Source organism: Copidosoma floridanum, unplaced genomic scaffold, assembly GCF_036245765.1.
Source record: "Copidosoma floridanum isolate Cflo_tuat_1 unplaced genomic scaffold, Cflo_Japanese_pri ptg000005l, whole genome shotgun sequence".
In the NCBI taxonomy this organism is placed as follows: Eukaryota; Metazoa; Arthropoda; class Insecta; order Hymenoptera; family Encyrtidae; genus Copidosoma; species Copidosoma floridanum.
The window spans coordinates 3,418,064-3,434,639 of NW_028321882.1; the positions used below are offsets into that span (position 1 = coordinate 3,418,064).

Here is a 16,576-nt window from a genome sequence, read left to right on the forward strand (position 1 = left end):
CCGAGAATGGATGGGCCCAAAAATTAGCCAACCTAGTTCAGAGGCGGAAGCTATAGATTGATTGAGAGACTCTTTGCGAATGTCACTCTTTGTTATTAAGGCATGGACGGAGGAGTCCAGTAAAATGTCGATTTGATCAGGTTGAGTCGATAGCAATCAAGATCTGCCAAGTTCAAATTTCGTAAATGAGACATCTAATGGTTTACTATGCAATGGAGGTTGAAAAGACGAAATTTTTGAAACGTCTAAGGCTTCAACCTAACAACTAAATTTTGATTGAAAGTATGGCGATATAGTAAAGCAGACTCAAGACTTTGCTACCGTATGAATATGATCTCCTACTCCAGACAATGAGGTATTGACGGAACGTTTTTTGAGTCCCAACGAATTAGATAATAGTATTGATATCAACGAACTCTGTGAACATTGATCAATCAGAGTTTGAACTAAGGCACGAGACCCATCCACTCCTGTTATGTACAGCCTGGCCATAGCGAGAAAAACGCTGGGAGATCTCTTCAAAGCCAGGGACTGTACATGGACGTTCTTCATTTCAGGAGTTTGAAATCTTAAATAGGCCGTGAATTTTGAGTTCTTCTCAGAACTTTTAGTAGAAATGGCGGTATCATCTTACGGTTTAAGCATCTCAACGTGCATTACAGTATTGTGTTTAAGGTGACAGTCACCACAACGTTTTTTTGAATCGCAAACAAAGGTGAAACGTGAGTCAAAACAATTAAAGCATAGACCATGATGGTTGGGAACTTTCTTGTTATCCTGCCAAGACATCTTTTTAAAGTTTTCACACATATGCACCTGATGATCGAGCGTCCAGCACGCGCATGGTCTCCCCTTGGATACAACCGTCTAATGAGAGGCAACTACCTTGTTCGATTTAGACTGATAAGCACTAGACGAGTGAGGAACCAGTTTTTGAATTGTATACAACTCCATAGAAAGAATCTGAGAAGATATAAAATCTCGCAACTGTTGCCGCGTTAGAGGATCTCTGCTGCTACCATAAACCTTATGCCAGTCTCTGTTGGTTTGGAGTCAAAATTTCTGACTATAAATGCTAGAAGAAGATCAGTATTCCCTATTTCTTTATCAAAGGAAAGGAGAGAGTTGACGGGACTTAAAATTTCTCCTTTGAGATTTGCTTGATTTCATTACATGAACCGTTTTTCAACAGTTGACATGCAAGAATGGCTGTGGTATAGGAAGCCACGAGACGAAGATTATTGCCGTTATATTGGATTAGAGCTTTGTAAGCTTGATTATAATTTTTCTCCGTCAATGGAATGTTTTTAATAGGGTTAGCAGCTTCTTCTGTAAGGTGTATCCTTGAATGCTGATATTTAATTATTTGAGGAAAATGAGCCTAAAGGTGCACAAGCGCACGGAAACTATCGTAAAAATCTCCCCAGTCTCCAAAATTCCCTGAGAAGAATGAAAGAAGTCACCTGAAATGAAGTAAAAATGTCCTCTACAGAGTCAAAGATGTCCTCAGCAAAATTCTTGTGCACTACACCTGCTGATTCAAATTTCAAGATTGCCGTATGATTCTCTTTAACGCGAGCTAGGACTTGCACTGTCCTCTGGTCATTTTCTGAGCTCCTAACTTTTTGAAATTCAGGAAAGCGTTTTTTATTTTAGTTTAAAGCATAAGATAAGAGGCATAAAGAGCTTTTATTTTGAGAAGGACTGATTAACTTAAAGAAATAAAGCTAGAGGGTGGAGGGTCAAGACTTTCAAGCAGTTTAACTATCTGCAACTTATTAAATTTTAATACAATATTCTAAAACTTTCTAAATGGAACTTGAATCAAAGTTACAAATGATAACAACTGAATTATAACATTGTGGCATGAAACCACAAAGATTACAATAATCAGAATAATAAATAACAATCAAATATACTTATTACATCTAAAATTACGCAGACACGAGCGTTTTATTTCTTTGCTACTCATGGAATAGAATACGTGTGCAAGAACAGTCTTAATGCGAGTAATTGAATTTATCGACGTTTCCCATTTAGTTTGAGATTGCCAAAGCAACTCGATTTTTTTAGTTAAAATTACAGGTTTGTAGAAAAATTGTCATACGTAGCAATTGAAAAAAAGTGCCACCTCAACCAGGATTTGAACCTGGAACTCTTTTTCTTTCCGAGCCAGCGCGTCACCAATTTCGCCATCGAGGTCTCAGCGACTCCTCTCCTCAATTGCTACGTTTTATAGTTTTTTCGGCGATTTTTCTGTCAATGCTTGCTTATAGGGTATCTGTCTCAATTATAGACCCTGTCCCTATCGTGGACCCATTATCACATCGTTGATGATAAGTTAAACGAGTGTTTCAATAGCACAATGAATTATTTTTATATTCTTATATTTTTTCAAGTTGTTATTTTCTCTCTAATTCACCATAATAATGACAAATAATAGCATTTAAATAATGTTATATCATTAAAATAATATATTAAAAAGTTACACAACGCTTTTGACTATTTTCTTCATCATGCCTTCTTGAAAACCGTAAGATGCTCATATTTTTGAAATGCTGTATAAAACTTAAGGAGTATTATTTGCACTCAAAAAATTGTTTAATATATCAATAAGAGTTTCAGAAAAATAATAAAAACAAATCATACTCCTAAAAAGTATATTTATTTACATTATTAGAGGGTCCACAATACAGCCATGATTATTGGCTCTGTCTCTATTATGGACCCTTTATTTCGCCAGTATTGAGTGCACACATCACCTTCAACTTCATAACTTTGAGCTGTTGTTTTCATTCTAAAAGTACAGAAAGAACAACAAAAAATGCCTCTTGAAAAACGCTTCAAGAAGACTAAACAACCATAACAAAGTCATAAAAAATATAAGATTATTATAATAAAAAAAAGTAATAGTAATTATCACAAAATTAGTTTTAGAAAAATTTGTTCTCAAAAACTTATCTCAAAAAGTGCCTAGTCATATATTTTGTGAAAAGTGTGAGAAGTACTTATAAATAAATCTCAAATGTTTATTTAATTACACACAAAAATTTTTTTACATTATGGACAGGGTTCATAATTAGGGGGTCCACATTATGGGCAGGGTCCGTAATAGGGGGGTCCACGATAGGTTCAAAGTCCATCGAGGGGGTCCGTAATATGGACAAAATTTTTTTTTCTTGTTTCATCATTAAAATAAAAATAACAAAGCTTTTTGATAAAAAAAAATTTGATGTTGTTAAAAAAGAATCAAACGACTTATACGTTACTATACAAGGTGTAGTTCTATTGACCGTTAGACACAAAATAAAGTTGAGCTTGAAATTTTTTTAAAGTGTCCATAATTAGGACAGATACTCTATAGTATATAAGAATATTAGAAATTAATCTAATTTTATCGATGGGTAAGTATTAATATATAAGTGCAGGAACAGTCTTAATTTTAACTGCACGTCAACAAGGCCTGCCTAAACAGCGTTCACTACAGCAACAGTAGGTGCAGGACGGCTCGTACAGCAACAGCAGACTCAAGCACCACAGTGTTCTGCAGATTTACTCATCGAGCAGTAACAGCAGGCGTAGGCTTCTTTTGCTGATGAAAGAAAATATTTTAAAATACTGTTTATTCTTTACATTCATTGTTTTCCTTAAAGGTCACGATGCCAAATGACAAACAGAATATCGTAACAGAAAGAGAGTTATTACCTTTAAAAGCATCAAAGGCCATATGACGAACGAAGAGTCAAAATGGAGAAAAAATAAACATTTACAAAAGGAGGCAACAAAGGCCATATGACGAACGAAGCGTCAAATTAGAAAAAGAAAATAACTACTTACAAAAGGAGGTACTAAAGGCCATATGACAAATGAAGCATCGAAATAGAAAAAATGAATGTTTGAGATTAAACTCATTGGTCTAGTGGACTTTATGATTTTAAGGGCTGGTCAAAGCTAGATAGAGTACAGGGAGGTAAAGGAATTGAAATAAAAGGGTGTTGAATAAGCACTGCAACGACACTCACTGTTTAATTAACAAACTTAAACCAAATGTATTTATTGATAAAAAAATGACACATAAGAATAAATATCACCTCATAGCACATACCAAAATAAATATAAAAAGATACAGTAGTTTATTCATAGTACTCTCTTTGCACTGAAAGTAGATTGTGTAAAAGAATGGCACAGAGAGGTTTTGGAGCCAGCCATGAGAAAATATGTATATCTATAATGGGTAGCAGCATGAACTGCTTAAATGAAGCGAATGATGTGGACTGACGTGCTGCAGCAAAGAGCAAGTAGTGGCGACAAGCATTGAAGTCTAAAGTCCTTGTGATTGGCTGTAGCATAAAGCCAATTAGTGCAGATGTGAAGCAGCCTGCATACATTTTACTGTAGCGCGAAAATATGAAGAAAGTTACTTAAGATCAATGTTGTACAATGGCTATATTAGGATTCCACTTAAATTTTTTCCATCTTACCTACATTTAAATAATAATGAATAATTAATACATTAAAATTTCTGATGGTAATGCGTATAAAAGTGCGGAATCACACAACGCTTTGAAAACGTAAAAGGAAGAATGTATTATGCTGTAAGGAAGAAAATGCTCAACTGCAAATTATAAATCTATTTTAAATATTGCTAAGTAACGTACATTGTTTATTCAGTGCTATATTCCGTATATCCTCAGCTAGTAAGCTTTTGGAAGTAGGAGATATAGGTTTATTTGTATTATGAAGATCCAAAATTCACTATCTGAAGTGAGACTGAAGTGGATTAAAGTCTAACGCTCTCCTACGATCTTTCTGATAATCAGGACTGCTAATTAAACAGTTGCTAGCGTTTTGCAACATCTTATGAACGTAGTAAATCTTTTTTTTTATAATTGTAGTCACCTAGAATACTGACAGCTAGATTTGTTTTACAAGCCCTTTAAATCATTTCGTGCAACCAATTGGTAATTATAATCATGATTCCAAATTTTCTAAAACTATAAATATTTTGGATGCGCGAGAATAAAGAAAGTACAGAACCTATAATCACTTGGCAACCTAGTCTTGAGTTGCATATCACAGCCTGGCAGCTCCAGGTTAAAATAATACAAGTCCAAACTGGCATTAATACTAAAATTAGCATTTAAATGCTGAGCAGCTGTTTGAGCAGCCAAAAAATTTGGGAAGTTGCTCGGCCGCTGAACTGTGGATGGCTTGGCCTTATTTACCATTTTATGTAGTTTACTGTATGTACTATAATTGCAAAACATATACTTTAGAAGATTTCACTAAATTTTTGTAGTCTTACAAAGTCACTTATATTCTTACGACAATGTGTCCAGTAAATTTACAAAAAAATCATACAAGCTGCTAGTAAATTCAGAAAAACAGTTTTATATAAATAGCTTCGGTAAAGTAGATCCTTTACATTCCTTATTCTGGTATAAGAATTGAGGGTCCCCACACTACTTTTCCGCCATATTGAAATTTTCTGTGCCGTTACTGCGTGTAAGATCTATTGTGCCTGCATGACTTTGGATCTACTAGTAACTTATTACCAAAAGTTTTGTGTATTATTCAAGATGGTACTGTCGATACCACACCAATCAACTGAGAACCTTATCCTAGTTACCTGGTTGAAAAAAAAACGTAAAGAATTAATTTGCATATTAGAAAGGTGGGATTTTTTTAATTTCAAAAAATACAGAGAAGTTTACTCTCTGAAATTGATAGTTCTACCTTAGTCAGAGCATATGAGTTGATAAAAGTATATGAAAAAAGTTTTTCTGCTAGAATCATTGTTTCTAACATTAGTTCCTCTCTTTGTATTTTTGATTAAGTTTTGTCTAAATTGTTAATCATTAGTATTTCAAAAGTTAGCTGTAGTTTAAAAAAAAGTTATTAATTAAAGAGCTTAGTAAAAGGTATCGTGGTCTCATACGGATGTATGTTAATTCCATTCAATGTTGCATCTTGGTACACTAATCTGCCACATGATTGAATAACTCAGGATGTTTTAAAATAAATGAGAACTTCTAAGAAGTTTCTTACACATGTCAAAGAAGGAGTGATCGAATAGTTGGAGGTTTCTTCTTGACTTCACATATTTTGTATTTCATTAAAAATTCTACAAACAGCTAATAGGTTGCCCTATGAATAGTTGTTGTAGTCTGATATTAGTGGATACAACCTTAAAATTTTTAGAAGATAAGTTGTTGCCAGAATTATCAGAGTTAGTGTTAATTTATAGGAGATATGTGTAGGACTGCTTCTTAACTGCAAAAGAAACAGATATTGATAATGTACATAAAAAAATTTGATTCGCATAATAGGTTTAGTCAGTTTATGGTTAAGATTGAAGTAAATAATTTTTTACCATTTTTGAACATAAAAATAATTAGAATACAGAATTATATTTGTTTGATTGGCTAGTATAGTAAGAGATCTTCCTCAGACAAAATTTTAAGTTACTTTCCACATGATAATATCCAGTTTAAAAAAGCAATAAAAATAAATTTGGTTGACAAACAATTTAAGTTGTATAGCAAAAGATTTAAAACAAAAAATTTAATGATTGTTAGAGTGATGCTTGAAAATAATGGTTACCCCACTTCTTTCGTTGCCTAGTAATAAAAAAAAAGATAGATATTCAAATAAGATTTATAAATCTGACAGTCTACCTAAAAACAAAGTAACCATTGATAATCCCAAAACTGTTGCTCAATATAATAAAACTATAAGTAATTTGTTACCAATACTTCTGTACAATCTAGGCTTTTCCGTAAGTCTTACTAACTGTAATAAACTAAAAGTCGTAAGACTTGGAAAAAATACAATTAAAACTGATAAAAGATCTGCAGTGTATGTTTTTTTGCAAAGGTTGTGATGCGTGCTATGTTGCATTAACCTCTAGACAGTTAACAGTTAAAAAAATAGAACACAAAAATAATGTTGTTAATGATAATGATGAATCAGTTTCGGCAAAACATTGTAGAAAAGGGAGGCATTAATTTTTTTGAGAAAATGAAGGTTTTAGATACATAAAAATCTGGGTTCAAGAGAAAGTTTTAATAATTATTAGACATTTTTTGCCACCCTCATAGTATGAATGGAAAATCTAACCTAAATAAATTATCTAAATCGTACAAAACTTTCATTGAATTATTATAATATAAAACATTACAGTAAGGGCTTTCTTATGCTTTTTTATTTGTTGGATTTGCTGGCTGAATCAGACCTGCAATGCACCTTCATGTGAAAGTATACATGGATGCAAATTTTTTTAGGACTGTAGAGGTGTTACTGACCAGGGGATGATTAGTTGACTATGTTTTGTAGAATTGTAGAATCGGCTGTATGCATCAATAAATTGGATGACACCGATGACGTGGTGGTGGTCCATATTAGCTTAGCCTATAATGGTGACTCATAGTTAGTCCTATAGTTTGACCTTCTTTATCTTTGATACTTCTATGGCCTTATCATGGCATTGTTGTAGGTTTCTCTGTGTATGTTATGCGTGAGAGAATTATTTTAATTGGTGGTTTTTAAAAGATGTATCGGTTCAGTGTGGCTAGAACATATACTGTGAATTTTGTTTTTATTTGCTTACATAATTGTACTCATGAACAATTTGCTGACACATATTTAATTGTGCTTAAGGATTTTATTTGTAGGTTTAAGTAGAGATGTCGTTTTTGAAATGTGGAGAGCGCTTGAGCCACCTGCTTGATTCGCCTGCTTTGTGTTTGATTCAGATAACGAGATGTAATATTGTCAATGTGATATTTACAATGTACAAATTGATATGTGTGGACAGGGCCTCTTTGAGTCGTGAAACATCAACAATCTTCATTGAATTAAAAATACACTCTCTAAGTATGGCTTTTTCATTGTTCTATTTATTGAATACATGTACGGTATAAGAGAAAGAAAGAAAAATCAAGAAATAGTAATAATAATACAAATAGTTATGACAATCTAATGCTTTTTACGTTTACTGGTGCATTTTTTTCGCATTTAAAATTACTCCTAATATTTTATATCACTCAACAAAAGATTTCTAGCAATGGTCATCATCTTCTCAGGATCATATTTATTATTCTACGTTACCAGAGAGGTATTGTTGTTATTATTTTTATTAATATTCTGATTGTTATTAATAATTGGTAATTTCATAATGTATTCATGCCTTGTATTGTTGTACTCACTATTCTGTTTTAAGAGAAGGGAGAAATACCAAAAAAAAAATTAGAAAATGTGAAAAATTACAAGTATTACATGGTAATTCAATAGGGTACTAACGATTTTCATTGCTCTATTTGCCTTTAATTGTCAAATTACGGAGGCACATAAAAACAGGTCGGAAAAAAAATTTCTGAAGATGTACATAGTCACCTTTGAAGCCTTAAGACCCCCCCCCATGGATTTTCGGCTGAAGCCTAAAATTCATATTCTGAGCAGATTTGCAACGATCTTGACGATATAATTATTCAACAGTGAGGTTGCGACGAAATGCATTAGTGCACAAAGGTAAGTTTTACGCACCACAATAATAGCGTACAAACTAGATGTGGGTGGATATAATAGCGATATGGGTGAAACGTTGCGAGCACAGCAAAGCCAAGGGTAAGGGTGCCTCAGAATGAGATGAGGAGGGACATAGCTTTGTACTGGTGAAGGTTACCTAGCTATACCAAATTTATATCGAATTTTTCTAAATAAATTTTCTGTGAGTACATTTTCAATAATTAATTAGCAGCATAAAGATCTACAATGCCATTGACGGCATTAAGTATTTTAAAACTAGATTTCTTAGTATTTTTAATAAATCTGATTGCAAACCTGATTACTAGGAAAAACATTTTACTATGTCTTCACCGTATTTTTGATGAATAAATGCTTTTAACTAGTTATAACAATTTATATACTGTAGAAGGAACCCAAACCTCATGTCTCCTTATAACCATAAATCTAATTTAGAAATGAACCATGAAATAATATAAAAATAAACAGTTTGCTTCGAAAGACTTTGAAATAACAAATTTCTTACATGTTTTCTTATAGCCTGGAATCACTCAAAAACTACGAGAAGAGCTTGGTGCAACTGCTGTTCGAGCAGCTAAAGCAGTTAACTACGTTGGTGCTGGAACAATTGAGTTCATAATGGATCAGCACACCCATAGTTTTCATTTCATGGAGATGAATACCCGTTTACAAGTGGAACATCCAATTACAGAGATGATCACTGGAGTAGATCTTGTAGAATGGCAGCTGAAAATTGCATCAGGAGAAGAGCTGCCACTAAAACAAAAAGATATTAAACTCAAAGGTCATTCTTTTGAATCTCGCATATATTCTGAGGTGAGCTCAAACTTGTTTCATTATGTAATGATTTTAATACAATACAAAAGTGTTTCAAATTTTTTTTAAACAGTAAATATACATATATTTCACATCTAGAAAAATTTTTACTTATGTAATTCTTCTGATAGATGTCTGACAATACATTTATAAAATACCAAGTGCAATTACATTCTTATTTACGTAAAGTTTCTAAATAAAAATACTTATGGACCCAGAGGATCAAAGCAGGTTGCAGGCAAAAATAATGGCTTGATATAAAATATAACTAAAAATATGTTCTCACTATCAATTTATTTAATTACCTTCGACGAAGTAGGATTTTAATATAATACATCGATTTCCATTTTTGGTTCGATACAATAATCTTTTTTTCTTTTACCACGATACGCTTACAATGTTATCCAATGTACTCGGGAATACCCCATATAGATATCCCGAATGATAATCGTTTGAGTGTTAAGTCATAAGTGAAACAGAGAATCTCAAAACAATAACATGATCATGATTCCCCGAATCATCTTGATCAAAACAGTTGTCATCGTCTCAACGACTTGGGAGCTTGTGCGGTACGAATACATACGACGCACTTATGTGTGCGTATATGAAGCGATAAATTACGTTATAACCGACTATTTTGAATAAGCTTACAAAACAAGGATCAAAATTTGAGTCGGGATGATAGACAACTAAAATTAAATAAATTGATATGACGTACTCCCTTGACTACTTATTTGTTTCTCGCAATTAAAGAATTACCCAAAATCTTAGAAAATAGAGTACGTTTAATCGAATTAATTCTGTGACGAGGCAATAATAAAAAATGTAATTGAAATCATAAATAACTAAAATTAAATAAATCAATGTGCCGTATTCTCTTGGCTACTTATTTGTTTCTCACAATTGAAAAACGAACAAAAATCTTATAGAGTAACTTTATAGTTACGACGATCGAGCTCCATGAAAATTAATTGAGTAACACACTTCCAATGAGCCTACTAAAGTAGCAGCAGAACTTCTAAATCTCTTTGTTGCACAGAATTTTTTAATAGAGACGCACGCTACGTTGCTTAACTCAGTTATAATCAAATAAATTCGGAAACAACAGATCAAGGAGAAGGTTTCTAAGCGTTCACCACAGAATAACATTTTAACCAATTTTAAATAATAATCAAAAAGGTATTTGGCAAACTAATTTCAAGCTAATATTTATATTTACCACCGATGTAAGGAACAGGCTTAAAGCTGGAGCGGGAGAGAAAGGAGCGACAGGAGCCAAGGCGCCAAGCGATTGAACACAGAACAACGCGATGAAAAAAATGAGCGACACCAAGAGAGTAGCCACAAGCGAACGTCCTCAAGTTGCTTGTTGAGAGGAATCAGGGCCACCCTTTGATTGGTAAATCATGCAATCGATGGCTTTACGTCTTAATTTTTAAAAGTCTTGCGACTTACGCTCCCTCAAGCCATGAAGGAATCCACTTACCTTCTTTGCTCTCTTAGCTCTTCCCCCTTTCCATCGAATAATAAAACGGCCCTTTATACCTTTTTCGATCCCTCAGTACATCTCAGCCTCTGCCCCTCCTATCTTTATTCCTCACCTAAGTAATCGCGGTCGCCGATTCCGCTGTGATGCGTATCCAATCGCACTTTAAGATTGAGGTCGATGTCATGACCACGCCTTTTCCCCAGATTCTCTTAAGTCTCGACGGAATTTCCCGCGCGATGGCCTACTCTTAAACACAAAACTTGTTTGAGACCCTTCTACGCTAACTTTTCCACATCTTTGAACGTATTTTTCTCACCCTACTTTTATTCTTTCTTTCTTATCTTCTACTTACTGTTGAATACTAAAATTTTGGTTTTAACGCACTGTAATATCAAATTTTTCTATTTCTAAAAATTTTGAGCACATCCAACATATCCTGCATCGCTTTTATATTTAACGTTAATAGTAGTAAATCACCTTATCTTCTTGTTCTTCTTTCCACTTAATTGAGGTAGTCTATTACCCACCACTTTCTAACTTCGGTTTCCTTGAAAAAAATGAATGTTGTACGTTAAATTTTTTTTTTGGACTTAATTATAAAAAAATTTTTCTACCACATTGGTTTTTGAGATTATAAAGATGCAAGTTTAAAACTCAAACACAAGTGATAATGGGACTTTTCAAGTACAGGCAAAAAGAGCTACTTAAGTAACTAAGAAAATTCTGAGAAATATACTAATAAAAAATTTATAATTCGTACTATTTAATACAATTTTAAAATTGTTGGGTCACCAGTATAAATACAAAGTGGTGAATCATTCAATAATTGTCATGTAACTTGTCTGCTGCATACGAGAATGTCTCAAATACTTGGCAACAGAGCAGCCATATACATATAGCCATATGCGAGTGTGTGTGTATAGCAAATGTATGACGACTATGACAAGCTGATTGACGCTATTGAAATATCTCAGCAGAACGTTATGATAAGCCTTTCCTACATTTAACCGTTATGCGTGTTTTGAATGCACTAATAGATGATGCATTGTAGATAGGCCTGTAGGTAATAGACTACCTTAATGTTTTCTTGACTGCTCTTTTTTTTGTTCACATCATACTGTACATTCTCTATTCCACCATAGTCTATCTCCTAATTTTTTCGTTTTTATTTTTATTTTTATTTTTTTTTTTTACTACAAGTTTTTTTTTCAAACTACCTGCGCTTCCCTCTTTTCCTCTATACTTGTTTGCCCTTTATAAATTTCTATGATCTCAGCTGACCACGAGTGATGTCTTTTTTAAATTATTGTATCGGTTTTGTCGTCAGAATCACTTATCATCACTGCTCTATCACATATTTTCATCTTCAAAGAAAGATGGTCTGACTCACTTCTTTTTTCTATTCTGAAGCTTTCTACTATATCCCTTGCTTCATTATTTACGAATATGTAATCTGTCACCAACTACCCTTGTGCGCCTATGTACGTATAGTCCACCTTCTCATTCCATTCTTCTAAGCTATTTAGAATGGATCATCCTTTATCATTTTTTAACAGTCAGCGCCCACCATTGCTTACAATTATTTCTGGCTATTCCTTTCTTTTCTTTTTTTTATGGTCTATTCCCATCCCACAGTTTGAATTTGCTATGCTAATATAAGAATCCTCTCTAATAACGAATTTTTTCTTGTCTAAGAACCCTAAATTTTCTGGGACTTTCAAGCTCTTTGTTAATCATCCTGAATCATTAACTGATACAATAGTTAGTTTTATTTTACTATTAATGATTTTCATTTTTTATGATACTATTACCCATTTTTTAAATCAATTCACTTCACCCTCCTGGACTTATCTTCTGACTCCAATAGTAAGCCCCCCTTTTGCTTGTTCCTTTTAATTCAACTTAACCATGAGTACCACCTTTCACATCATAACCTTGTCAAGCATACTCTTAACTTTCTCTCAATGTTCTTTCTCTATCAGGTTTTCAACAAACACACGAAATAAAATCTTTTTATGGATTGCCAAAATTCTCTATCTTTTTCACCTAGCCCTGCAATCTTCTTAAAAAATAATATTTTCAATGCTTTCACATACTCTGTATGTTCTTACCTTGTTTGTTTCACTCCATTTCTGGCTTAGCTGAAAAACCATTCATTATTGGAGTCTTCTTAATTGCATTAATCTCCTATCAAATGTACTCATTATCTTTTATCTTACTACTAATAACATCAACTTTATGACTACCCTTCTTTTTTTCGTATCTATCACTCATATAAGGTCTTTTTGTTACATGCTTATCACACGTTTTACCATTTTATTTTTCAATCTCCTCCTTTCATTTTTCACAATTAATCCTTTTGAACTCCGTACTAACAGTTCTTTTTTCTACGTATGTTACGACGTCATTCTGCAACTATACATTTTTCTCCCATCTAAACCAGCTGCACCTGAATTTAGTCTTACCTTGCCCTGCTTTAATGCCTCACTTATTATTTTATTGTGTTTTGACTTATTTTACCAAATGCTCTTTCTTTGTTCTTTAAATGACGGATCATGTTCAATAGATATGCTTGATCCCTTCAATTTGTGTTTATTTTTTATGACCGATATTTCATAATCATAGCAATACAGTTTACCAATCAACCCTGGTCTATTTTGTCTTACGTTTACTCTATTTATTTAAATTTGTAATCTCCTTGCAAGTAAATCCTTTCTTTCTCTCTCTCTCTCTCTGTCTCCTTTTCTCTCTCTTGCACAAGTTCGTTTACGTGTAGTACCTCTTTTACTGACAGTTGACTCCTCTTGTTTCCCATTATCTTCAAGCTCCGGTTCGGTAGCCCTCTACTGCTGGACTTTGTAGGCACTGCTGTTAATGCTGACTCCATTGATTCTTTCTCCTCATACAGCTCTGCTTAATGTCTTTCATTTTCGCACCATTTTTTCAGTCTTTCTAGTGTGTCTGTTACTTGGATCTCTTTTTCCATTATTTCAGTAAATTTTTTGAAGGCTTTTGAATGTTCCTATCAGCTTCCTCAGAGTATTTTTGTTTACCATTTTTATACTCTTTTCTTTCCATTTTACTCTTTCTCATTTCCTTTTTCAATTTTGCCAACCACATCTGTCTCTCACTCTCTTTTCTCCTTTTGAGAATTATGCCTTCGACTTTTTTGCATCAGCCTTTTTTTCTTTTCTCGATTCTCTTACAGGTTACTTTCTTAAGCTTCATCTTATCCAATGTCATTTATTTTGCATCACTTGATAAACCTATTTCATTTACCTATGCTCTATCCTTTTTTATCTTCTAACTTTTTTATTTAACCTATATGCCTTAATTTTTTATTTTACCAGGAGATATTTCGCAAGCCCATATTTTTCCTCCGTCTTCTTTTGCCTTGTCATCACCGTTCGTCTTTTGGCCACGCTCTGTGGTAACTTTGTAACTTCAAATGCATTCTTGGTTTTCCCAACCTTTTTTGCTGCAAACTCACTCTTCTATTACCAGTCTTTGTTGTTTTTCACCTAATGCATGAGTTAATAATTATTTCTCTTTCACTGTTTCTTTTATTTTTATTATTAGTAACAATAAATCACCCCACAGCATGGACAATCTTAACTGTACACTGAGGCGTCTTCACGCGAAGTTACTTTAAGGTCAACAATAAAGCTATAATTTAGGGAAAAATTTACAAACTTTTATGATTTTGCAAAGTAATCAATTTTATTTCATTAAAACTTAGCTATCAGATTGTCCTACTTACATCTTCTTAAGTTGTACTACTTTATACAGGTTTTGCTATTACCATCTTTGAATGTTATTCTTCATTTACTTTAAAATAGACAAAAAACTAATTTTTATTTTATTAACTTCATTGCATTTCTAGAGTTGATTATATTTTTTATTCAATCCTATCAACTCATCAACCAATTATTTACTTTTAGGAAATCGTACTAGAATGCAATTGAAATAAAATATGAATATCATCGAGTTTTTCCATGATTTTCTAAATAATGAACTAAAGAATACTGCTTTCTTACTAAGTTTTAATTTTTGAAAAAAATTACGTTGGTTTTTGATAGAACCACATTAACAAATACAGATAATATGAAATGCATAGTAAGTCTACATCTACGTGTTGCACTTTGGGTGAGCTGCATGACTAATACATAGAACGTATATGCATTAAATTATTTAATGTCTATAAGAATAATATGTCTGTAAATGTGTTTACATTACAGATATTTGACTGAATTAATCTAACAATTTTGTAATAAATACTACTATGTTGCTATATGATCGTCTTACTGAGAGAGGGCAGTGAAGTCACTGTGTACTTGATGTGGGAGAGCTGAGAGTAATTTTATCTAAAGAGGAGGAATGAAGGGGCTAAGAATAATTGTGAGGTGAATTTATAAAGGAGTGTAAAGATTTATTTTATAGTGACAGGGCACGAAAAAAGGGTGGAGGGCATTGATAATTAATCCAATCGAATAGAAATGAAAAAAACTTTCTTTATACTGTAGCGGGGCTTCAACAAACAATATTCAGTATGAGTTATGTGGACATAACTAGAAAAAAAAGTATAAGTCTTATAAAGACAAAACTGTACTTATGTGGATAGTCCACACAACTTTTTTAATGTCATTAGTATGCATCCTAAAAAAACGTGGCGTATTTATTGTTTTCCTTGTATAAACACGCATACACACACACCCACACACTCTCACACTCTCTCACACACATACCCACACACGCATGCACACACAAATGCACACACATATATCTTCCTACATCATATATGGTTCTTTTAGTAGAGCTGTCCACACCCCTAGCCTAGTTCCTCCCTCCCGCAAAGTAAGGATAAATTCTTTTGTTTCTTTCCATATTTGAATAGACTTTATTTTTATATTTATTTATTTTAGAAGTTTTTCATATTGTCTTTCTGGTTCTTTTATGGTTATCCTTAAATTCATTTAGAAGGTTCAACGCCACCTTCATACTTTCTTTTATCAGCATTGCTGTTTTTGTGTACATCATTGTTGCTGCTGCCACCATATTTGTAATTATTTACTCTAGTTCTGTGAATACGATATCCTTCTTTGTCTGCTTTATAGTTAGTTAGATCCTTAGTTCCTGGTATATTTAGGATCCATTTCGGTGTTATTGCTAAAAAAGCTGGCAGAACTAACTTCACTCGCTCCGATTCTAGTGCTTAGCAGCCTGTCTCGTCCATGGCTGTGCATGAATGTAGAGCCCTTCTGTGAGTGTTTTTTTATCGGAGGTCGTCTTCTCGTTTCTATTCTGGACACCTTTGTAGCCTCCCCCAGAATCTGTGATGCCCACAACAGTTACCCAAGCTTCTACCAGGTCGAAACTGGAGGCGAATTCCTTTGGGGAGATTACTGTCTGGTATACTAAGTTTCATTAGCGTTACCCATTGTAGATTTTTATTGGGGAAGCTACCCTTGATTTTCTAACGAGGTATTATCCTCGGTGTTTTTGTCCACGAGAACTATTTCATTTCGTTCCAACCGCCTATGGGTACAGGCTCTGACCACCACAGTGCCTTGGAATCATATATCCGTGAAAAACCTGCCTCCATCCACCACCCGGAGAGCACGCACCTAATAGGCTGACTGCATCAGCCCAATGATCATTATTATTATTAATACTATTACTATTATTATTACTATTGTCATTTTTATTGTTATTTTTACTATTGTTATT

The 16,576-nt window shown here is 33.4% G+C and overlaps 1 protein-coding gene across 1 annotated transcript in view; it reads left to right on the plus strand.

The window, feature by feature from the left end:
- The window catches only part of Mccc1 (Methylcrotonoyl-CoA carboxylase 1), a 518,283-nt gene that overhangs the window by 413,187 nt on the left and 88,520 nt on the right, over positions 1–16,576 (plus strand). The window contains exon 5 of the mRNA XM_023389291.2: positions 9,064–9,360. Within this exon, the coding sequence (XP_023245059.2) occupies positions 9,064–9,360 (297 nt within the window). The remainder of the gene's footprint in view (positions 1–9,063; positions 9,361–16,576) is intronic.